Source organism: Daphnia pulex, chromosome 12, assembly GCF_021134715.1.
Source record: "Daphnia pulex isolate KAP4 chromosome 12, ASM2113471v1".
Taxonomy (NCBI): Eukaryota; Metazoa; Arthropoda; class Branchiopoda; order Diplostraca; family Daphniidae; genus Daphnia; species Daphnia pulex.
Window position 1 is genome coordinate 924474 of NC_060028.1, and position 22952 is coordinate 947425.

General features: G+C 39.2%; 6 protein-coding genes across 9 annotated transcripts; 2 read left to right on the top strand and 4 right to left on the bottom strand.

Annotated features, from left to right (window-relative positions):
• Positions 1–1253: 1253 nt before the first annotated feature.
• On the bottom strand, positions 1254–10487 carry LOC124208678. 4 transcript variants are annotated; one of them, XM_046606530.1, is made up of 7 exons: positions 10388–10472; positions 7180–7360; positions 4753–4895; positions 3322–3484; positions 1666–3254; positions 1453–1594; positions 1254–1391 (listed from the first exon to the last, which is right to left on the bottom strand). In XM_046606530.1, exons 4-6 carry the CDS (start codon positions 3410–3412, stop codon positions 1466–1468), a joined length of 1809 nt encoding a protein of 602 aa, XP_046462486.1. In that variant the 5' UTR covers positions 3413–3484; positions 4753–4895; positions 7180–7360; positions 10388–10472; the 3' UTR covers positions 1254–1391; positions 1453–1465. The 4 variants fall into 4 exon arrangements, with proteins under 4 accessions (XP_046462486.1, XP_046462488.1, XP_046462485.1 ...); XM_046606532.1 differs by lacking the exon at positions 7180–7360 and having other exon boundaries at positions 3322–3444; positions 10388–10487; XM_046606529.1 differs by lacking the exon at positions 7180–7360 and having other exon boundaries at positions 10388–10487.
• A 613-nt stretch (positions 10488–11100) lies between these two features.
• Positions 11101–11750, top strand: LOC124208684 (glycine-rich cell wall structural protein 1.8-like). Its single transcript, XM_046606538.1, has 2 exons — positions 11101–11229; positions 11298–11750. The coding sequence occupies exons 1-2, from the start codon at positions 11212–11214 to the stop codon at positions 11658–11660; spliced, it is 381 nt and encodes a 126-aa protein (XP_046462494.1). The 5' UTR covers positions 11101–11211; the 3' UTR covers positions 11661–11750.
• LOC124208683 (trafficking protein particle complex subunit 3-like) lies at positions 11746–12628 on the bottom strand. The gene is made up of 3 exons (XM_046606537.1): positions 12451–12628; positions 11992–12369; positions 11746–11935 (listed from the first exon to the last, which is right to left on the bottom strand). Exons 1-3 carry the CDS (start codon positions 12490–12492, stop codon positions 11816–11818), a joined length of 540 nt encoding a protein of 179 aa, XP_046462493.1. The 5' UTR covers positions 12493–12628; the 3' UTR covers positions 11746–11815.
• A 140-nt stretch (positions 12629–12768) lies between these two features.
• On the bottom strand, positions 12769–15826 carry LOC124208680 (probable cleavage and polyadenylation specificity factor subunit 2). The gene is made up of 10 exons (XM_046606533.1): positions 15368–15826; positions 15216–15307; positions 14653–15154; positions 14346–14593; positions 13936–14276; positions 13662–13866; positions 13425–13594; positions 13268–13357; positions 13061–13198; positions 12769–12996 (listed from the first exon to the last, which is right to left on the bottom strand). Exons 1-10 carry the CDS (start codon positions 15688–15690, stop codon positions 12904–12906), a joined length of 2202 nt encoding a protein of 733 aa, XP_046462489.1. The 5' UTR covers positions 15691–15826; the 3' UTR covers positions 12769–12903.
• Positions 15827–15913: 87 nt separating this feature from the next.
• On the top strand, positions 15914–17050 carry LOC124208681 (distal membrane-arm assembly complex protein 2-like). The gene is made up of 2 exons (XM_046606534.1): positions 15914–16583; positions 16648–17050. The coding sequence occupies exons 1-2, from the start codon at positions 16004–16006 to the stop codon at positions 16965–16967; spliced, it is 900 nt and encodes a 299-aa protein (XP_046462490.1). The 5' UTR covers positions 15914–16003; the 3' UTR covers positions 16968–17050.
• Positions 17035–22872, bottom strand: LOC124208685 (signal recognition particle 54 kDa protein-like). The gene is made up of 16 exons (XM_046606539.1): positions 22675–22872; positions 22429–22605; positions 22141–22370; positions 21926–22076; positions 21700–21848; positions 21367–21628; positions 21021–21300; positions 20852–20947; positions 20712–20782; positions 18849–19042; positions 18484–18788; positions 18201–18409; positions 18020–18137; positions 17849–17951; positions 17572–17623; positions 17035–17498 (listed from the first exon to the last, which is right to left on the bottom strand). Exons 1-16 carry the CDS (start codon positions 22750–22752, stop codon positions 17493–17495), a joined length of 2481 nt encoding a protein of 826 aa, XP_046462495.1. The 5' UTR covers positions 22753–22872; the 3' UTR covers positions 17035–17492.
• Between the last annotated feature and the right edge of the window lie 80 nt (positions 22873–22952).

The following is a 22952-nucleotide window of genomic DNA, read 5'->3' on the forward strand; positions in this document are numbered from 1 at the left end:
TCTATAACAGGTCAAAAGCAAGCTCATTTTGTGTACAACTAAAGTAATTTAATGTTACACGCTTTTTATTCACAAAATTCGCGCATGATGTAATTTTATTTCTCATACAACGTATAAGGTAAGCCGTAAAGAGAAACTGGTTGGTATATACCCAGCACTAGACCACCCCCTTCAAGTTGTAGAGAACCGGATTTTATCAGCTTATTTGACTTTCAAGAGTTATCATGGTACTATAGGCACTATGATGGATTTAAGTTTTCGTGTCCTAGGACGACGATTATTACCTGTACCATTCACTGGGCTGTGTTGATGGAAAAATAAAACGTGTCGAAGACTCCAGTCGTGATGATTTATCGTCATAGGCAACAATATTTTTGGTAGATGATGGATTAGACCCACATTTACATCAGTTAAATTATCATCATCTCCACACCAGATGGTTTTTGGCAGCGCATGGTTTAATCAAAATTAAACCTGTTACACATTACCGATTGGTTAAAAAGTCCTGAATCCATTCCTGTTCTGGTCCTGATATCTTTTTTTTTGAAGTCCGCACTGTTTTTGTTTTTAGGTGGGTAATCAATAAGATGTCGCCCGTCTTGTAGACAGTTTTTTTTCGGGTGCATCCAAGATTGGCGTCTGACTAGAAACAGTTTCCAATTTGGGTGGGCTCTCAAATTTGTTGTCTAGCCGAGTCCAAAAGGTCTTCCTATTTTAAACCGGTGAAATTTTGTCCTATACGTGATACTTTACATATTCACGTTCATGTATGTGGTTGGTTGGTTAATTCTTTTTTTCATTCTATGCTGATAATTTGGTATTCAATGTTCATCTGCCCTGTGTCGGGTAACCTATTTTCTGTTGTCGTGCGTTAATTTTCGTCCTTATCTTGATTTGAGCGGTTTTTTCAATATTCTCCAACAACAAAAAATACTTCTCATTTGAATAATATGCAATCTTTTACGATGTATGTGCCGAGTTATTGTTCGCTCATCTGAAATCTGTTATGTTTCTCATTAAAGCTGAACGGCTGCGCGGAGACTTTTCTATCGCTAGTGATTGATACCTTTGTCGGTATTTTTTCGCAAATAGGCTTATTCCTAATGAATTCATCATTGATTGCCCTAGTGTGAACTTAAGTTAAATCAGCTAAAAATACAAAAATTATTTGATTTTTAAGGCAAATGACTGGATAGATTTGTCCGCTGAGCAGTCTGAGACTATTTACCTGTTATTTACAAAATTGTTTCTCATTAACACGGTACATAATTTATTTTAAAAATTAAGTTATCCATTTGTAAGAATTCAACTCATGTTCCTAGAATAGTTTAATATAAGACAAGAGGGCCGTTTGACTGGATTATCACTTTACATCTCATCTGATCGGGTGCCTGAATAATATTTGCAAAATGAATTGATGGAAAATTAAAGACTGCAACTATAGATTAATACTTTTCGTTTCGTGTCATATCTTGTGATTGTTGCTAGGAAGAGCAAAAGAACATCGTTGATCGTTCATGCGTTGTGACTGGAACTGAGCGATCAAATTGAAAAATGACTCCTCGTCGTCCACAGGATTGCTGTCTCCGTTAACCTGTCAATGTCCAATAAAAACAGATGTATTATAATTGATTAAGATAAGATAAAACGAAATAAAGTTTAAACCTTTTCAATATTTTTCTGATGACTTAGATTTGAATCAGTGGGTGGTTTGATGGAACCATTAGAACGATGCGACAAACCGTTGGGTGGACTTAATTGCTGCTGTTGTTTAATCGGGTTACTTTTGTCCGGTTCAACTACACCAGAACAATACACCGGCAAACACACTCGGGGTGAAGCCTGCTGCTGGACGGCCGGATACAAAATAGTCTTGATAGTTCCGTCTTCCATCGGCAAAGAAGCCGGAGCCAGTCCTATGTGGTAGGAATTCTTCTCATTCGAGCCCCATCGAGCCTCTTCCGTGAACTCAACAAACGTCCTTCTCATCACACTAAGACGTTTCCTTCCGGATGAAACGGCGGGAAAAACGGGGAGTTTGAACACCGGCTCTATACTAACACCAGTCAAATCCTGGATGCACTCCATCAGCGGATCTGGAATGTAATCAATTTTCAAGATGAATATCCTGGCGCGTTTATCAAAATTCGACGGCGGACGAGTTTCAATGTCCTCCAGGTCGAATATGTCCAGCAGAGTGTCTCTAAAGAGCATGTGAATCGTATCGATTTCACTCCGCCGCCTCATCAACCAGTCGATCATGTTGGACAAAAGAGCACAATCGGAAACGGCTTTCAAATCGTTGGTGATTTTATCTTGCTGGGGGCCTTGGGGGTTTTCCAAACACTTTCTGGCGATGAGATTGACGTCAAACTTCATGATCTCGCTCTCTGTCCGCTGGAGTAAACTGATGAACTGATAAATGGCTCTTTCCATTGGCGGGATCCGAGTCAGGAACGGATGCTTGGATATCCTGCGACTCTCAGACAAGATCCAGTGCAGCTTCCGTTCAATCTTCAACTTGTCATCCATAATCTTGTCCAGTAAAATCCGAGTTTCAATCTGTTTGGGGATTTGACGGCGGACGATGTAGATGGGACGCCATAATTTGGTGGGCTGATTATCTTCTTTAAAATTGATGACGTCTCTCAGGAACTCGCAGGATTGTCGGAACGAAGTTTCGGTCGGTTGGACATCTTCCAGACTGCTGAGAATTCGACAAGAAATTTTGTCTAGTTCAGCTGGCGGCTCGATGTTGATGGCATTGGGTCCGATAATTCGATCGAAATAAGCTTTGGCCAGCAAATAAATGTTTTCCTCGGCGCTGTGCTTGGTTTCACGACACCAGTCGACAGGTCTGCTCATGGAGCAAATGAGCTCTGCTCCGTAGACGACGTGTTCCACCAAATGGGTGGCCCATCCGCCGCTCTCCAGCTGATAGTCGTACAATTTCGAGTCGAGGAATTGTTGATCGAGAGTTTCGGTCCTGCGAACGACCCTGAAAAAGACGACGACTAGCGCTTCATTCTCGTCGCTTTCACAACACCCTGACTGACTAGTTTTTAGAAAGTTAGAGAACCAGAGGAGGTTCAAGTCGACAGCGTCTTGTTCAAGACTCTCATTCAATTTCGAGTTGGTCGAGCCCAGCCAAGACGATTTGAACGTGGCCGGTTGGTTGAAGAAAAAGTAGCGCTCCGTTTCGGGAATGGTTTTCTGATCGATATGGATGCACTCGCTCGGTACAAGAATGCTACCTGTTTGGATACAGAGAAGAAAATCAAATTAATGAATGGATGATGATATAAATGAATGGGATCTCACTTTTAAAAATTTTGTCGGTGTAATAATTGTAAAGGTCTCCAACCAACACGTCACGAAAGAGAAAGGAAACCGATTTTCGAGCAGATTCCATTTATAGTTAAATACGCGGAGCTCATTGTTCACCTATTTCCCAGCAGTCAATAACAATTTCAGATGCTCAATCCTATTGTCCCATCAAAAAGTTACACTATTAATTGCGGTTGACATTATAGGTAAATGTTTAAAACTTGAAGAAATTCTGTGACACGTTTTAGTTCAACAAGAAAGTCACGACAAACAGACGATTAACGATACAACGAAAACAACTGAAACAAATGAAAGGTGAATCTCCAATGACCACTGGAGCTTAGCACTGACGAGATTGGAATCCGTGAACGAACTGATTCAAAAGTCCAAACAAGAATCATGAAATGGCCACGTAGAGACCAGATGTTGTCCTACCCAAAACGAAACTACTAATGTTTATAGCCCGGCTTATTTTCTATCATTCTCGAGGGCCGACCCGTTCCAGTTTGACCATAAGAAGAAGGTAAAAGGAGGGGGAGAACGATGACCTGCGTTCTTTTTTTTTAACTTCTCCAGACGGGATTTGTTTTGATCACATCGACATTAATACAGCTCGATTTCAAACAAACCTTTGGCGTGTAGTACACACAGTGCAATTTTTTTTTCCAAAGGAACATGTGTTAAACAGGTTGAACAGTTTCCCCTTTCTTTTTTGAAAAAAGTGGCTAAGGCAGAATGCAAATGGCAGGGGGTTAAATTTCCAAAGAAAACTTCCATCCAAAATGGACAGGTGAATGAGACGGTCGAATTCACAAGGACATTGTCGTCGGATATTTGGACGCCAAGTGGACCATATCAGCTCAAAGTATATCAATTTCCCCCCCATTGATAGACAATACAGTTTTCTATTTTTCAGTAGCCGCTTAAGACAAACTTGAAATCTTCAATGTCGAGTTTTAACCTGAACCGGTCAAACAACTATCCGTCTCGGTCGACAACCACGCCTAAATCAATCGTTTCATGATACCAAATTAACTTATTTAAAGATATAGGAGCTAGAGAGGCAGCACGAGCGAACCTTTTAATATCATAATTTGAAAACTCGTTTGCGCGCGTGTCTCATCAGCTGCCTTTTTCGTCACGTGCCTGTCGATTTCGACTCGATGACATTCGAAGGCGCCAGAACGTCGCCCGAACCAACCCCAAAATAACCCACAATCTGTCCCGATAAAAACCTTACGGTGTTAAAATTAGACGATAACAAAATAGTCGGCGCAAATCCAGTTATTTGCTGCTGCTGACGGCTCCCTTCCAAATGTTACACATTTTGACTTCGATGTTGAATTCATTAAAAGATGAAAATATTCAAATTTGCCGGGGAAAAAACAAACTGGTTTAGTCCCCTGCTAATTTAAAGCTACTTACTATCAGATTAATCGAACAAATTCCTTAGAGTTGATGACAAAAAAGGTCCAGCGCATAATTTTCCCACTTGGCATAGACCTCCCGTGTTATCCTACACCGTGACGTGGACAAAAGAGGGTGGTGAGAAAAGTCGTCCAAGTTTTCTGAAACATAAAATAGAATAACTGGATTAAGTTACTATAACAACGGGGTAGATAACAAAGTCACGTTAGTTGTTATAATAATAATACATCTTGGGTGTGCAATCTTCAACAATGGGGATACTACATGCCCATAGTTGTATTGTTTTAAAAAGACAAAAACTTGGTCGTATTAACACGAGGTCAACGTATAAACTCGTTATTCATTTTTGCGTGTTATTCGTTTTAGCTCGGTTGAGAGGCAACAAGAATTTGATCTTTTTGTGAAATTTGCAGGTGTGGTTGCTGGACACTTCTTTTGTTAACATTAAAGTTAAATTCTTAATTCGACCCACCTTATTTTTCATGTACGATGACCAAATCAAGTGGCGCTTAAACTTTAGTTGCTGTTGATTTCGTTTTGCAAATACCTAAAATAGACTTTGGCGTGATGATTTTGACAAGATTTTTTTCAGCTTTCGCAAAAAAATCGGGAGAAAATTTCGTGTTCAATCTATCGTTGGGTCTGGTTTGTTGAATTAATATTCCAGATTTTTATTTCATCGTATTGATTTGGTAAAAAAGATAAAATGATAATGTCAAATTTGGCTTTAAGATTTGAACGAGTCGATAGATTCAACAGTTCTACTAGTTGATTTTTATTCGTAAGGTCATTCGCCTGTGGATGAATTCCGTTATCAAGATTTGCATTAATGACCTGTCCTCATTTGAATTTCCTCTCAAATTGCAATAAAACAACACTCAGTTGGGCAAAAAAAGAAACTTACTTTTAAGGTTCATTCTTGGAGATAATAAGACAATAAAATTCACAAGATTCAGCGAGAATAATATGTAACGATATCAGCCGTCTGAAATGACAGCGTGAAAATGTAGTGTGGGCGTACAAAACTGATTTTCTGTCCTAATAAGTTCTCTCCCTGTTGAACGAGCGAAAAAATATTCAAGGCAACAATAATTCGTCGTCTAAACATTTCAAATGATGACGAATGAAAAATTTCAACTTCGCAAGAACACCCACTCGTGCACAAAAGGATGTGATCTCGAATGATTTAGTCGTAGCCGCTCATAATCTAATCTAACAAAGGTGATTGGTAGTCGACGAAACATCAAATAAAGCGCTAGCAGCGACTGAACCTTTAAAAATAGAAAAGTGCTTTTGATGTCGGAAGCGAAATAAAAGTTAGTTAATTACTCAAATCAATATATTTGTCACATAGATGCTGAACAGGGGGCATGCTCCAAAACGTCAAAGGTTGACGTTCGGTGATATATATATGGTCTAGAAACCCTACGTTTCGTCATTCGACAATTTCCTGTATCACGAGATCCTATCTTGTTTTAGGTGCTCTTTTATACTTGCACTACGTTCGTTGATCGTATTCAAACAGGTATATCGACCAATCCGTTTTGTATTTCATCTAAAACTTGCGTGCTCAATATATTACCCAAATTGTTTTCCGCAATAGGTACAACAAAAGAAAATGAACAACACGACAAGCAATCAAGAAGGTGACCATATCGTTGACCCGGAAAATAACGACGACTACAATCCCATCGACCCTGTTTTCTTCCTAATAATCGTGAAATGTGTCTGCTGTTCAATCGGAATTCCACTCAACGTTTCGATCATCGTCACCATCATTCGCCATCGCCAGTTTCGCAGTAAACCGCGCAAAATTTTCCTACTGGGCATCTTCTTTTCTAATTTGTCGTTTTTCGCCCCCGCCCTGATCAAACTAATTTACTGGGGATTCTATCCAGTCGAATCTCTTTGTAAAACATATGTCGCACTCGTCGGTTTGCCACAAAGTCTTCTCTTGTCCAACATGTTACTCGCCCTTGTTGATAGGTATTTGGCCATTAACGACCCTTGGGCCCATCGAGAAAAGATGACGGTTCGTCTAGCGTGTCCCGTTGTCGTAATAAGTTCCGCATTGATCGTGTTAATCCTTAAATTTGTTTACATTGCCGGACTAGTTCCGCTCCGCTGTCAAGAGCTGCCCATTCACTCCAACATTCTGGCGGCAGTTTTAGTAACGCTTTTCCTATCGTGCATCGCAATGAATTTCATCGTCTACCGGCAGACGAAGATTCACCTACGTCGTGATTCCCGAACGCTAAGCCCACAGGGCACCAATGAAGAGGCTCAAGAGATTCCTCTAAATGACAGGAGCACACGAGGATCGGCCAGCATATCCCTCAACGATCATTTGGCCAATAACAGGCGAATGTCCATCCATGTTGACAGAAGGAAATCATTTGAAATGGAAATTGAAGCCACTTGTACCTTGATTATCGGCGTGGCATCTCTTTTCGTGACGGTTTTCCCGATGTTTATCTTGCTCTTGATTATTATGATGTGTCAACTGGTTTACAACGAAGAACTTGAATGTAGCAATCTCACCTGGCTGATGACATATTTCAAGGAACTGGGCTCCATCCATGCTGTTTATAGCCCATTGATATTTCTGGTGAGAAACAAAGAATTAAGGGTAGTGTTATTTGATTGCTTCCAATAAGTCATTTTGACAGGAATTTCCCTGTTGAGTTTCACAATTACCTTTGATTTGATTCAAGTCATTCACTCAACTTAAAACTACGTGTGGACTTCTTCTCGTTTCTCACGACAAAAGCTAAATTATATTTTTGATTGACTCACGAACGAATGACACACAACTCCACCTCCATGTCAAAGATCTCCAAGTCCCAGCTTCACACCTTGTTACCTTATTCAACTGTTTGTCCCTTATCAGCAGTTATGATAGCAGACGATACTACGATACAAGCGTTTTGGGTGTGCAATCTTCAACAATCGGGATAACTAAAAAACTCGTGCCCATAGTTGTATTGTTTAAAAAACAAAACTTCAAAGTATCATGTTTAAAATAAAACAAAGTCGTTTTAAACACGAGGTCAACGTATAAACTCGTTATTCAATTTTGCGTGTTATTCGTTTTAGCTCGGAGGCAACAGGAATTTGATCTTTTTGTCAAAATTGAGAAATTTCCTGGTGGTTGCCAAAAAGTTATTCTTAGTTCGCCCCACCTTATTTTTCATGTATGCTGATCAAATCGAGCGGCGCTTAAACTTTAGTTGCTGTGATTTTGACAAGAATTTTTTCAGCTTTCGCAAGAAATTCGGGAGAAAATTTCGTGTTCAAATCTATCGTTGGATCTGGTGTGTTGAATTAATATTCAATATTTTTATTTCATCGTATTGATTTCGTAAAAAAGAGAAAAAGAAAATGTCAAATTTGGCTTTAAGATTTGAACGATAAATTCAAAAGTTCTACTTGGTGATTTTTATTCGTAAGGTCGTTCGCCTGTGAAGCTGATGAATTCCGTTATCAACATTTGCATTCATGACCTGCCCTTATTTAAATTTCTTCTTGAATTGCAATAAAACAACAGTCAGTTGCGCAAAAAAAGAAACTTACTTTTCAGGTCCATTCTTGGGGATAATAAGACAATAAAATTCAAGAGATTCAGCGAGAATCTGTAACGATATTAGTTGTCTGAAATGACAGCGTGAAAATGTAGTGTGGGTGTGCAAAACTGATTTCCGCCCTAATAAGTCTCTCCCTACTGAACGAGCGAAAAAAAAAATGTTCACAGGCCGATAACAATAGTCTGTTCTAAATATTTCACGACGAATGTAAATATTTCCAAATGAATTTCCACAAAAAACCCACCCAGACACAATAGGATGTGATCCGCCATCTGAAATGAATTAGTTGCGCAGCAATCAGGAGCAGCCGCTCATAATCTAATCTAGCAAACGTGATTCGTATACATCGATGAAGAAGCACTAGCAGCGACTGAACCTTTAAAAATAGAAAAGTGCTTTTGATGGTCGCAAGGAAAAGCAAAGAAAGTTAATTGCTCGAATCAATACATTTGTCAAATAGTTGCTGAACGTATGCCTCGTTGGGGGCATGCTCCAAACGTCAAAGGTTGACATATATATACCGTCTAGAAATCCTACATTTCGTCATTCGACAATTTCCTGTATCACGAGATGTGCCCAGATCGCTCTCGATCTTTCCATGTGTTTTTCAAAGTATTTACACTAGACGTTTTTTGATCGCCCATCAGTTTCTATTCAAAAAAGGTATCGACCAATCCATTCGCATTTAATCTAAAACTTGTGTGTATTCCCCCAATTATTTTTCCGCAATAGGTAAGGCGCCAACTTGGGAAAAAACAAAAAAATGAACAACACGACAAGCAATCAAGAAGGTGGCAATATCGTTCAACCGGAAAATAACCAAGAATACAATCCCATCGATCTTGTTTTCTTCCTAATTATTGTGAAATGTGTCTGCTGTTCGATCGGCATTCCTCTCAACGTTTCGATCATCGTCACCATCATTCGCCATCGCCAGTTTCGCAGCAAACCGCGCAAAATTTTCTTACTAGGAATCTTCTTTTCTAATTTGTCGTTTTTCGCCCCCGCCCTGATCCAACTGATTTACTGGGGATTCTATCCAGTCGAATCTCTTTGTAAAACATATGTCGCACTTGTCGGTTTGCCGCAAATTCTTCTCTTGTCCAACATGTTACTCGCCCTTGTGGACAGGTATTTGGCCATTAACGACCCCTGGGCCCATCGAGAAAAGATGATGGTTCGTCTAGCGTGTCCCGTTGTCGTAATAAGTTCCGCATTGATCGCGTTTATCCTCAAATTTGTTTACATCGCCGGACTAGTTCCGCTCCGCTGTCAAATGCTGCCCATTCACTCCAACATTCTAGCGGCAATCTTGGTAACACTTTTCCTATCGTGCATCGCAATGAATTTCATCGTTTACCGGCAGACGAAGATTCACCTACGTCGTGATTCCCGAACGCTAAGCCCACAGGGCATCAATGAAGAGATTGTCCTGAATGAACGAGTTTTCTTCAGCAATGAATCTGGATCAGCCAGCATTTCCCTCAACGATCAGTTGACTAACAACAGGCCAATGTCCATCCACGTGGACAGGAGGAGAACGTTTGAAATGGAAGTTGAAGCCACTTGTACTTTGATTATCGGCGTGACTTCACTGTTCGTGACAGTTTGTCCCATGTTTATCTTGCTCTTAACTATTATTGTTTGTCAACTTGTTTACGATGCTGAACTTGAATGTAGCAATCTCATCTGGCTGATGACATATTTCAAGGAACTGGGCTCTATTCACGCTGTCTATAGCCCACTAATATTTATCATGAGAAACAAAGAATTAAGAGTGGCATTGTTTAGTGGCTGCTTCCAACCTTCTATCGTTCAATAAAAAAGTTTACATGGTTTCTTATAGGTTCCCTAATAAAAACAACAACACATTTTTGCTATTGGTTATGCAATAAAAAGAAAAGGGCAAACCCATGTTTCACATTTGCCTTAGCATTTTCATTCGAGTCTTTGGTCTAACTGAACTACGCATGTGTCAGACGTTTTGGCTTTTTACCTGATATTCCATTATTTCTTTCATTGAAATAGCTAAATATTTATTTACTGACCTTTGATTGACTCACGAACGAATGCCGGAATTCCATCACCACGTCACATGTCCATACAAGTCTCACCCACCTCCAATACACTTTCAATTCAAATGTTCATTTCAGCTTCTGTAGCAGACGGTACTCCGAGAAAGGAAACGGACTATGGTGGTGTTTGACAGATCACACAAAAAAGAATTTAAATGAGTTAATTAAGTATAAAAATCAGTTAAATTAGAATAAATTATTTAAAAATCCCATAGTACTAAATTTATTTGTTTTTATAAAACTCTAATAAAACAATTGCAATATTATTACTTCAATTCGAAAACATTGCTAAATCAAGAGTGGCATTTGTTTTGTTTTATTTTATCGAATTTGAAACAGAGACAAAAAGAGAAAACACGCGCAACAGCGTTAAATAAAAAATTAGCCAAGTGTGCTTGCCATTGAAAATGTACTGCTATTTCTTTTCTTTTTATTGAATAGCGGCCACCACTTTCCCTGTCACTTGAATCAATGATCGTAGTCTCAATTCAACGGAATCCGGAACAAGACACTTTACCAGACGTCACGATCAGCCGTCTGTTCTGTGTTCTCCATACAGTTCAGTTCATTATTCACACTTCCGTGATAATAAACAATGGAATTGAAATAACTTTCCCTCTCAGATTAGTAGACCATACACCGACATGAAAATTGAATCGGAGAATTTTTAATAACTAATCCAATTTACGTGTGGATAAAAGATCCGGGGAACTATAAAAAGCGGCAGCAATTCAGACAGAATTCATCAGTACGACTTCGTTTGACGAACAAGTTCATCTACTAGAACCCATTTCAACATGCATTGCAGCAACAAGGTAATTTTAAATCATATTTAGTCATATTGAATCTGAAATAAACTTACGTTTTCTGGTTCAAAAATTAGGTTTGGATCATTTTGGCCGTGGCCATGGCGATTTTCGGAGCCTCGGATGCCGGTCATCTCAGAACTGGAGGGTACGGCGGAGGGTTCGGCGGTGGGTTCGGCGGAGGATACGGTGGGGGACATGTATCCTCATTCTCAGGACACGGAGCTGGATACGGAAGCTTTGGCGGAGGAGCCGGATATGGAAGCTTTGGCGGAGGAGCTGGACATGGAAGCTTTGGCGGAGGGCACGGAGGTGGATACGCCAGACCGGTATCTGTTGTTGTTGTCGGCGGAGGTCATGGTTCCGGATATGGAAGTGGAGGAGGCCGTGGTTCCGGATACGGAGGTGGAAGCCACGGACACAGATGCCCACATTGTTGAATCCTGAAAGTAATTTATTTAAAAACCCTGAATATTTAAAACAACCGTCGCAGGCAGACTGGCTAAAAATAAACAAATTATCATATTGAACAGAAATCTGGAGATTTTTATTTCACATATGACATGAACAAAGCAATAACAGGTCTCTAAATAGATTAATCTTCTCCAGCAGGCATAGCATCTTCTAATTTCTTGACAAACTTGACTCTGAGTTCTGTGGTTGGATCTCCTTTCAAAGAATCTTGGACGAACCAACTGGTGACTTCAAGTTGCACCTAAAACAATAAAATATCAGTAATTTATGTTGGTCACAAGCTGTTCACATGTTTACCATTTCACAGGCTCCCCTGATAATGCCACAGAATAGATTACAGTACTTAAGGCTGAGACAGCTCTCTGGCAACTCTACAAATTCTGTCATAGGGTTTTGATCGAACAAGAGTGAAAACTCATCACTGGCAGAGGACCAGCTGGTGACGGTAGGGTTCACTCCAAGATACATTTTGAAAGCACTTTGAATCTTCTCTGCAGTATCTCTCATGTCAGTACATCTGGCAGTTGATGTTCGTGCTAGGAAATCTTCAATGATCCTAACACCAATATTGTATCCCATTCTGTCAAGTTGTCGATTCACATCCTCAGCATTCTCGTAATCCTTCAATAGCTGACTTACTAATGCTCCATAAGTCAACGTAAACAGCTCGGAATTCTACATTACCGTTTCAAAACCACACACGAATAAGTCTAGGTTAGAAAATTTGTTAAAGTGTGTAGAGAGGTAAGTGCTTACAATCTTTTTTGCATCGGTTGCTCTAACACCAGGTCTCGCCATTGCTTTTAATTAAATCGAAATAATTATTGCTAAAGCTGATTTAAGGATTTAAAGATTATAATACAGAAACTTTCTGTCAACACACTATGTTCTTCCTCTTGACAGTTCGTGTAACGCCATCTAACGGAGAGTAACTCCAGTAATTTGAAGGATCACAAAAATGGATGCGGTACTTTTTGGCTTAACGGGATAGCAGTAACTACATCTGGTTTAATACAATTACTATTCAAGGACTTATCCCATTCTAAAAATTAAAATTATTAACAGTTTTAGTCATTCTTTATCACAAAATTGCGGATTTATTTTATTTCAAGAGAAAGGAGTGCAGGTGTAATGATGGATGGAAGCTTTCATCAAGATGCGTATCAGTACTGATGTTATTTAAAAAAGACATAAGTAACCCTTATTACCCTATATAATAGCGTATTGTTCGTAAAGTAGTTCTCTGACGCGATAATAGTCGTCGGATATACAGCCTTCGAGAGTTACTCTACCCGATTCATTCTGTAGAAGCGATAAAATTTCGTTAAATGATTTGATCACAATTATTAATTATATTAGATCTTACCCTACGCAGTGCAACGTTACCGTTACAACACCAAAGAACACCACCGATAAACTCGGACGAGATACCATTACGCACAAGTACTTGTTTAAAGTCCGATAATTTTAGTTCGTTGATGTACGATGTTTCGTGGCCAGGAATCTAAAACAGATTAAATCATTCAAAATTATTTTCAATTGTTACGTTATTTAAGTATAAAGTATTATTTACATCTTTAGGTTCTAAAGGCTCTAACAGCGGAGCTTGTTCTTTACGGAGCGAATTATTTTCTTTATCGTCCAAGTCCCTCAAGTCCTCTGCCTGTTGAAAGAAAAACAATTACTCCTTATTTTTCCCCAGCAATTTTAAGATTAACTGTAAGATTTACTTGATAAGTTAGCCTTGCATCAATCCAAGCGACTTCAGCATCCTTGGCTTTACCGAATGAAAGTGAAGAAAGTAAAGAGTCTTTCAACCTCACTTGGTAGATGTGACTTTCAATAGTTGCATCTATTGTTTCCCCTTTTCGTGCTATAAATGCTTTATTATCAGATGATCCTTAATAAAAGAAATATCAACAAATTTAGGTTAGCATATTCATTTTCTGCCTTAAAATCAATTTTACCGGTTGAAAGACACAAATTTTGCAGTGCTTGACAGGATTCGGATGATCCCCTGACGACGATGGTTCGTTTCGGTTTCATCGATTCAATCAGTTTGATAATGGATTCACCATCAGATCGTCCTTCGAAATCAATATGCATGATGCTTGCATTGATTGCTAGGGTCGTTGTGGTAGAAATGCACTTGGTAGGGCACTCTGCTTCCGGCTAAACGAAAGAAATGATCATGAGACTCAAAGCGATGCATTGGAAGTTAAAAATGACAAAAAATCATACCTCTTCTTCCCATTTAGGCTTTTCAACCGAATAATCGGCCATTTCGTGATCTTCCGACTCGGCAATGACGTAGTCTTCCGGGCGGATAATTTCGCCATACTCGTCGAATTTGATTTTGTCTTCAAAATATGGGAACATGGTAGGATGTTTCTTGGAACTTTTAAAAAAGTGTTGCACTGCTCCTGTCGTTTTATCGTCGGACCGGACAACAATATCATGTCGGCCTTTCTTGACTTCGTCTTCAGATTCACTAGACTCCGCCGCTATCTGATCTTTTATTTTTATCCCAGATAAAATATTTTTTTCGCGTTCTTTTCTACGGAATTCTTCCAATTCCGCACCTTTAAAAAAAATTAATGGAGTTCTAGATTAGATTTGTTTGTTGCGTCCGCAAAAGCAAATTAGCTTACCCTCTAGTTTGACTCGTTGTTTAAGCTCGAGCGTGACAGATTTCAAGTTACGCTGATCATGTAGCCGCTGGCCCAGCGTTCCTTGTCCTGACCGGCTGGTTAGAATGATAGAGTTTCTTGCATCAGAACACCATAAGGCAAATAAATCCCTGGCGAATCCACACTCCAGATCTGGGCAGCTTGAGAGAACAACTTTTGAGCCAGCAATACGGAGGACTTCTGGCAATGTATGACACAGCTGCAAATATCTAAAGAACAATTTGCTTTAATATTACTTCTAAAACTTTATAAATGCTAGATTGAATACTTGAATCCAAAAGGATTATTCCTGGCCCCTTCAAAGGATTTCATTAATTTATCTGACATCCATTCGATCTGTGACTTGGCGAACTCGTTGACATTATAAGCCACATTGTTCAAAAGAGCCAAACTGTAGGCTCTCAAGCCAGATTCTTGATTTCTCCATAGTTGCTCCAACATATGAGCCAATTCGAGAACTCTTCCAGCCGTATCGACAGCAACAAGGACGTTTCCTCCTCCTCTAAGAGTCTGTAGAATGTTGGTCATGAGCTTTTCGTCACGACTTCGCCTTCTGGGTTGCGCGTAAAGGGTGTTATACGCATCGGTAATGAGAAGAGACGGTCGCTGAATTTTCTCCAACTCACAACCGTTTAAGTGGCGTTCTTTTTTATGATTGTAGTCAACAGCATAAATGATATCTTCTTCTCCATCTTTTACTATTTTCCACACAGTTCCTCCCAACATGTGCCCTGCTGGAAGGGGTGTGATGATCAATCCTTGTCCCTTTCCTGTAAACAAGTAGTAATTTCAGTATGAAAAACTTGAATGAAATATTAGGACTTGTTATACCTTTGAGAGGCACACTTTGGCTGTATTTCAACTGAACAACTTTGTCAAACGAATTGTCAACATCATCCAGAGTGAATAGATCGAAGTCTTCCCTGAATAGATACAAATGTCAGTCATCTTGAATTGAAATTTGAATTAATCAATGTACTTACATGTTGTCTTTGGATTGATACCAATCGTACATAAACATCTGACCCATTTTGTAAACAGGAACTGTTGCATACACTGGACATGTTAGTCCAAGTTTTCCAACTGCATATGGCAAAGCTCCCAAGTGCAGCTGATCAGGATAGGATAGAAGCACTGCATCAATTTTGTTGACATGCTTCTTTAGTTCATGTATAAATCCTTCTGAACACTTTTCATCCCATCCACAGTCCAGCAAGAAAGTGAAATCGTCAACTTTGAGAAGGTACGAATGTGGCGAATCGTCAAGCGCGCCCGAAAGCGCGCAAAACTTGATGATAGACGTCATATTTGTCTACTGCGGATTGTTTATCATGAGTAAATTAGTTGAATTGGATTGTTGTTGACGTGTTCCTCTATTAATCATGTAGGAACATATCGCATTCTCAATAACCGAAATTGGAATGTCTGCTTGGTTTCATCCTACGATGCCTGATATCTTTATTCAAAGAATAAATGGGATTGGCCAGATTAGTGTATCATGCAATGCTGCTCGTCTAGCAGACAATTTCTTTCACAAAATTCACAATAAAAACTCGTTAAAAAGTCCAGCTGTGTGTATAGTGAGTGTTATCGGTACAGTAACTAGAAAAAATAAATCCATGGCAATGTCTTATTCTCGTTTAACTCAACTGAGGCTATCGCTTAAACATTTCCGAAGATCATGTACCAGTACATCGAACACAAGACCGACGGCCGGTATATCTCAAATTGCCAAACTAGGTAATGACAAGGCAGAGGTGGAGAAAAAGAAGGAAGAAGAGGATCGCGTAACATATGAACTCCCCAAAGCAATGTATGCTGAAAACAAGAAAACCGTCTTTCAGTTATTCTCCAGTCAAAAGAACTATGCAATTGAAGTAATCAGTGTTCTTAACGCGATCGAATTCTCGCCGTATGGAGTTAAAAAAGCGTGGAGTGATTGGAAGGAAGATAAGCTCGTTAGATCACAGTTGTACGTCAAAGAAAGAGCAGAGTTTCTTGGCCCAGAAATAGCCACTGGTCATTTTATTTGTTTTCGAGGTGGCAAAGTTCGCTTTTATGGCCATAAAGACTGGATTGTCGAAGACCCTGATTCGGATATCATACCGAATTTACCCAGATTTTACTTGGAATCTTATAAAATGGAAGCTGTTGACTGTTCAAAAATGACTCTTGTCTATGAAGGATTGGAAAACATGAGTATATTAATATCCTGTTTCATGAAAAAATGTAAACCAACACATAACCTTGACATTTCTTTTAGAAAACATGGAGAAGCTCAAATGGTTGAGCCTGGAGTCGTGTCCCCGTATTGACGATTGGTGCCTGGACAGGATTTCCGGCGAATTTTGTGACACGTTGGAATATCTGGATATTCGAAACTGTCCACTGGTGACAGATAAAGGTATCGCTTCATTAAGTAAGATGAAGAAACTGAAAACTCTTCTGGTTGGCGGTCACCCGGAAGCTAAAAATCTTGAACTTGTATGCCTCATGCTTGAGGACGTTTTGCCTGAATTAACCATCCGAGGTATTCTTTATTGCGATGAGTCTTTATTGACAAATGACGAGGCCCACGAGTAAAATGTAAAGTTCTTTCAACAGTCATTTGCCGATTTTTGTTCTTGAGGAATTATTATGAATCAATACATAAATGTTAATGTTTATTCCATCTTTTAACTGGGAAAAAAAGACATGAAGGCTAATATGAACGGGTTGGGTGTTTTTTTTTTTCTCTCCAAATCGCAAAAGAATTGAATCAAGAAGAAAAATATTGAACGTAGTTACGAAAAGATGAAGAGGACCGAATTTACATGACACAATTTTAGCGGACTTGGCGAACTCTTAAACAATATTTGGATTAAGGACGGGGTCACACATAATTTGTTATTGATTATTTTTTTTTTTTCATTTATTCAATTCCCAAATAATAACCATTAATGTTGTTCAGGGTTTATTTATAACTACTTGGAAACATACAATTATGACCCCCTGAAACCCACGTTCTTAAAAAAATTAACCAGTATACTATAGATGGAGGGGTAAGAGGACTATCTAATTTTAACCCAGTTGTTGTAGCCACGGTTTCTCGCAGCTCTGCAAAGATGTTCATTCCTAGCAATCAATGAAATAATGGAAGTAAGAAAAAAGTGTCCATGCAATTACGATTAAATCGAATTAATAATACCTTATCCGACGACTCATTTTTACTCGCAATCACCGACTCGATGAAGGTCCGTCTGTGGATACACATAAATATGGATTACAACCTGAAAAACGTCGCGGGAGTGGCGCGTTAAAATTATTTTTGTAAGACTAATCTATGTTTACCAATTGACCTGATTGTAAAATAAACCCACGAATCATGCACAAACAAGATTTGTCTGGAATCGACAAGCCATCAACTTGACACACCCAATGACGACATCACAACACTTGAACAGTATTCCAATCACACAACTTACTTGGAGCCGAGTACGCTGAGTTGTGGTTGATCAGGGATATCTTCATCATTTAGAATTTGCAGAATACGACTGGCTTCAGCATGTGGATCATCATTCAAAATTTCTAAAGCAAAAAAACATTTTTAAAATATTTAACAAGTTCACAATTAATAAATAGCTATGACGTCTTACCAATCGTTCTTTTTTCAATGTGTTCTTCGAACTTTTTTTCGCGTTCCATATCTTCTGGGACAGGTTTAGGCGCTGCTGGAAAAGTAATCAATACTATGCTCATGTTATCTCGGCTTCCCTAAAAATAGAAAATTCATTGGTGATGACTCAAAAATGGCGGAAATGCACAATTTGTTTTTACTTTGAAGAGGCAATGGTCGACGACAGCAGAGCAGACTTTGGTCAAATCATCTGTGATGGTTAATTGATGACGAATGAATTGGCATAAGTCGTCGTTTGTCATCACGTCCCAGATTCCATCACAAGCAAGTACGAGGAACTGATCTTCTTCCGGTTTTCGCGTTTCGACGTAGATTTCTGGAGCTGGCGATACCAACTGCTCAGTCGGTCCTGAGTCACACATATGAATGCACATTTTTTTAGAGTCATGTGCCAGGTAAAACATTAAAGAGCATTTATAGTACCTCTGCCTTCTACACTTTTGTATTCAAAGTCGCCGAGGGCTCTTGAAACTGCTAACGATCCGTTAACCCTGTGAATCATGACCGAACCACCAGCATCTTGTATTCTCTTTTTCTCGGCGGCCACTGTCGGCTTGTGATCCATCGTGCAGACGGCTGCCAACCCATTTCGACACAAAACAGCTCGAGAATCACCACAATTAGCAATGTAAAAGTGTGTAGGGGATATGAGTGCTGACACTGCTGTCGATCCGCTCTTATCTTCACCATTTGCCACGCACGGCATTTGTCTCATAGTCTCGTCCAACCTTTGAAAATGAAAAGATAAGATAAGATTCTTACTAACTAAAGACGCAATCATTTTATACTTGAGGAATCCCGCGTGAATTGCTCGTCTAATGATACTTTCAATTTCGTTGTTTCCCTCATCACTATCAGCACTCTTTGCTGAAATTTTTTTGAAGTCATCTGTATCAATGATGGTAGGCAACAAATTATCCGCACAATGAGTCGAAACAGTAGAGCCGCAATGTCCATCAAATACGGCAAAGAATGACCAATCTATAGATTAAAAAAAAAAGATAAGATGAAATCAGTCACATGTTTGAAATTTAACATGCAATTTTTGTAATAGATGATGAAATGAACAACCACATGGTCAATTATTTTAATAAGAATGAGAATTTAAAAACTGTCACTATGAAACAAGACAAGCAACTAGTTACTTTCACCTTGGAAATGACTTGATCAACCAAACAAAAGAATTGAAACAAATGTGACGTTGAAATTACCTTTAAAATCTCCTGGCAGCCCAATGACAGCACTGTGTGAGTCCTCCATTTCTACACGCCATCCTTGCATGCTGACAACACCATACTTGAGCCCATTGCCCTCATTACATTCTTGACTTTTTTCTGTCTTCGGTTTATCTAGGAATCCACCCATTTTTTTTCTCAGGTGAAATAGGGTTAGCAGGTACACAACAGCCTTTCTCTTGGCCTCACTGATGATTTGTTTACTTGGAGCACTATTTGTACTGGATTGTACATCCATGCACAGATGAACGTCCTCACAACTGTCTGTCGGTTTCTAGTGCTTTCCTAAGCACATGACACTGCCTAAAATAAAACATGAATAAAAATAATAAATTACTAAGCATTAACAAAAATGACATGTGTGAAGCTTAAATGTAATATTTTTTCTATATGACAATGTAGATTTTGCTTAGATTTACAAGAATTCAGCAACAAACCATGCAGCATGAACCTCATGAGATGAAAAGTCTGTTAAAATGGCTGACATATTATCACAGGGAGATAACAACTTTGAAAAGGACCATTTCAAAAAAAAAAAAAGAATCAAAGACCGTACCTGTGTATGGTCTCGACTCAAGATAACGCCGCCTTACCGTTCTATGTCAAACGACTATCGCCTCCTCGTTATACTTTTTTTTATCGATTTTCCCGTTTTTGTTTTGGTCAGTTTCAATTACACTGCCAATAATTCTGTTCAATGGAAATTGAGATGGGCGACAATTCAATCAAAATTTGAGACACTGCAGATCAGTTTCGCCTGGCTCAACTCAATTTCGTCGCCTTTTCTTGCAAAATCAATTCACGAAAACGAGCTAGACTAATCTCACGACAACGTTTTTGCCTTCTGGCGTAAATGGCTACCCGATACGATATGCACAACTATCGATAGTTAAAACTATGACATCATCGCCCAAAGTCCACGAAGTCGTAATTTCGTAAACGTGATCAGATTATCATTACAATTAAAATGACCTTCACATTTAATAACTATAAATGTAAAAAGCATATTTTTTATTACACATAAAATGTGTTGTGAGGTTCGAAAATTTGACGTAAATTGAATGGCCATCTGATGAACAAATTGGCGACTAAAAAATATACCGATTTCTGTTTAGAATTAGATATATAGAAAAAATTAAGATAAGATATAATGTTCTATTTTACGTGGAGGATAATAAATTGTAATATCATCATTCACCATCATGTATTCCATTGTCACAATCTCACTTTTTACACATACTCATGGTAAACAAACAAAAAAATCTTTTCAAGTCAGCCCAAACCATAGAAAGTCAAATTCCTAGACAGGAGGAGTTCAGAGGAAGGGTGGTATGGAAATTAACCAGTTTCTTTAAAAAGTACACACAATTTTCTTGAAAAAAAAATGGATTATTTCCCTGCTCCTCCTCCCATTCCCATAAGGTTTCCTAGGCCACCAGCTCCTTGTTGAAGTTGCCTCATCATATTTTGCAATCCTCCCATACCACCTGTATAAATAGAAAGGAAGGATTTTTAGTTGCTTGGTCTTAACATAACATTTTATTCGTTTCACATACCCATTCGTTGGAGAACGGATGGGTCCATCATGCGGGCCATCTGCTGGTTCAATTTGGCCATCTGTGTGGGATTGACATTTTTGGTCATGTCTCCTCCTGGAATTTCCAAAAAAGAAATGATTATCCTACCAAATAAATTTTGACTAAAAATGTCAACACTTTCACTTACCTTTGAAAAGACCTTTAATGCCGCCCATTTTCTTGACGACGGCTGCGAACTTTGTGTACTGGGAAATCAGTTCTTTAACTTCGCGTTCAGTCACACCCGACCCTCTGGCTACCCGCGCCATCCGAGTAGGTTGTTTGCTGAAAAGTTTAGCTCCATCCTGATGGTCCAGTTCCGAGTCGTTCATGCTGTCCATGATTGTCATTAGTTTCTTCAATCTGGCCATCGACTCTTGCTCACCACCTTTGGTCATGAAATCTTGGCTGAAACCAGGTATCATTCCCTACAACGGCGTAGAATGACATCTCACTTTCTTTAAACATTACAGGCTGCGCAAGAATCTACTTACCATGATTTGTGAAAAGGGTCCCATTTTCATGATGTTGGTGAATTGTTCGTACATGTCGCGCAAAGTGAATTGGCCATGTTTAATTTTCTCTATGAGCTCTTCATTGTCGTCTAACTTGAGCTCATTAACCTTGTCAATGAGGCCTTCAATATCACCCAGTCCGAGCAATTTACTGATAAAAGGTTTGGTTTTGAAGGATTCGAGGTCATCAATGTGCTCTCCAGTACCGATAAAGATCACAGGACTCTGAGTAGCCGCCACACTGAGATTATCAAAATCGGGTTTGAGATTTTTTAAAACATTACAGTATTCTTTTCAACGAAATTTGCTTACGCGCTAAGAGCACCACCACCTTTAGCGTGACCGTCCAACTTTGTGATGATAACTGAACCGACATCTACTTTTTCCTTGAAGGCACGGGCTTGTGCCTCGCAGGCCTGACCGATGGAGGCGTCCATTACGAAGATGATGTTATCCGGTTTCTATCGTTAATAAAATAATTCTTTTGTTATCTTCTCTTTTTTGTGGCGTTAAACTATTCAACCGATAAATTTCATACCACTGCATTTGAAACTTGCAACATCTCCTCGAAGAGGGAATCCTCCTGTTTGTGTCGACCGCTCGTATCCACGACGATGAATTCGAAATTTTCAGCTTTGAACATATCCACACCCTCCTGGGCAATAACCACTGGATCAACTTCTGTGTAGCTAAGAACCAGAGCATGAGAGAATCATAAAACATTTAATAATAGGGACTCCATTCATGTTTTACCTTCCATAAAAAGGGATTCTGGCTTTAGTGGCATTCTGTTTCAACTGATCATAGGCACCAGCACGGAAAGTATCAGCACAGACTAGACAAGACTTCCAGCCTTTCTTCATGTAGTGATATGCCAGTTTTGTGCAAGTAGTGGTTTTACCAGAACCTTGCAGACCAACAAACATGATCACATTTGGTCTTCCTTTCACTGGCTGATAAGGCTTCACTCCAGGATCTACCAACTAATAAGGAAAGCCAGTAAGAAATAAAGAAATATCAGGGTTAAATCAGACAAATTACCTTGATTAGCTCTTTGAAGACAGCACTCTGGATCATTCGACGCTTGTTCAAACCACCAGCCATGTCATCGAAATCGATGACTGATTTCACATTTTCTCTCAACTGCTTAACCAACCTGATGTTAACATCCGATTCCAATAAAGCGGCGCATATCTCTTTGAGCATAGCATTTAAAACCTAAAATGAAGTCAAAGTATGATATTAGGGTCATACATGTAGCATATTTTTGTTTGTTTAGGGCTTTACCTCTTCATTGATGACGGTCGCATTACTCAACGACCTCAAGGCCGAGGTAATTTTCCTTCCTAAATCTGCTAACACCATTTTTGATAACTATTTCACTTATTATTTATTTATTTTAACAATTTGTTTTCTCAGTTTACACTATTTCCCCTGCAGGAGAGAGACACGACGAGCACGTCACTCTCTATTTGACTCCCTAAACACAGAAACGAAGTTGTTCTCACCAGGTTGGTAAATTCGCCATTTTGCGGGATTTTTCAATTGCAAATTACAATTTCAAA

What these genes read in the sequence shown, in the direction of transcription:
- LOC124208681 (XM_046606534.1), top strand. Translation starts at nt 16,004, where the DNA reads ATGGCAATGTCTTATTCTCGTTTAACTCAACTGAGGCTATCGCTTAAA. An exon ending in TGAAGGATTGGAAAACATGA is followed by an intron (nt 16,584 to 16,647) that starts GTATATTAATAT and finishes CATTTCTTTTAG; the next exon opens with AAAACATGGAGAAGCTCAAA.
- LOC124208685 (XM_046606539.1), bottom strand. Translation starts at nt 22,752, where the DNA reads ATGGTGTTAGCAGATTTAGGAAGGAAAATTACCTCGGCCTTGAGGTCG. An exon ending in GGTGGTGGTGCTCTTAGCGC is followed by an intron (nt 21,629 to 21,699) that starts GTAAGCAAATTT and finishes TGATAATCTCAG; the next exon opens with TGTGGCGGCTACTCAGAGTC. An exon ending in CATTAAAGGTCTTTTCAAAG is followed by an intron (nt 20,948 to 21,020) that starts GTAAGTGAAAGT and finishes TGGAAATTCCAG; the next exon opens with GAGGAGACATGACCAAAAAT.
- LOC124208683 (XM_046606537.1), bottom strand. Translation starts at nt 12,492, where the DNA reads ATGGCGAGACCTGGTGTTAGAGCAACCGATGCAAAAAAGATT. An exon ending in CAACCGATGCAAAAAAGATT is followed by an intron (nt 12,370 to 12,450) that starts GTAAGCACTTAC and finishes ACGGTAATGTAG; the next exon opens with AATTCCGAGCTGTTTACGTT. An exon ending in TCAGGGGAGCCTGTGAAATG is followed by an intron (nt 11,936 to 11,991) that starts GTAAACATGTGA and finishes TTATTGTTTTAG; the next exon opens with GTGCAACTTGAAGTCACCAG.
- LOC124208678 (XM_046606532.1), bottom strand. Translation starts at nt 3,412, where the DNA reads ATGGAATCTGCTCGAAAATCGGTTTCCTTTCTCTTTCGTGACGTGTTG. An exon ending in CACCGACAAAATTTTTAAAA is followed by an intron (nt 3,255 to 3,321) that starts GTGAGATCCCAT and finishes GTATCCAAACAG; the next exon opens with GTAGCATTCTTGTACCGAGC. An exon ending in ATCAGAAAAATATTGAAAAG is followed by an intron (nt 1,595 to 1,665) that starts GTTTAAACTTTA and finishes GGACATTGACAG; the next exon opens with GTTAACGGAGACAGCAATCC.
- LOC124208680 (XM_046606533.1), bottom strand. Translation starts at nt 15,690, where the DNA reads ATGACGTCTATCATCAAGTTTTGCGCGCTTTCGGGCGCGCTTGACGAT. An exon ending in AATAATCCTTTTGGATTCAA is followed by an intron (nt 14,594 to 14,652) that starts GTATTCAATCTA and finishes ATTGTTCTTTAG; the next exon opens with ATATTTGCAGCTGTGTCATA. An exon ending in ATGCAAGGCTAACTTATCAA is followed by an intron (nt 13,358 to 13,424) that starts GTAAATCTTACA and finishes TTCTTTCAACAG; the next exon opens with GCAGAGGACTTGAGGGACTT.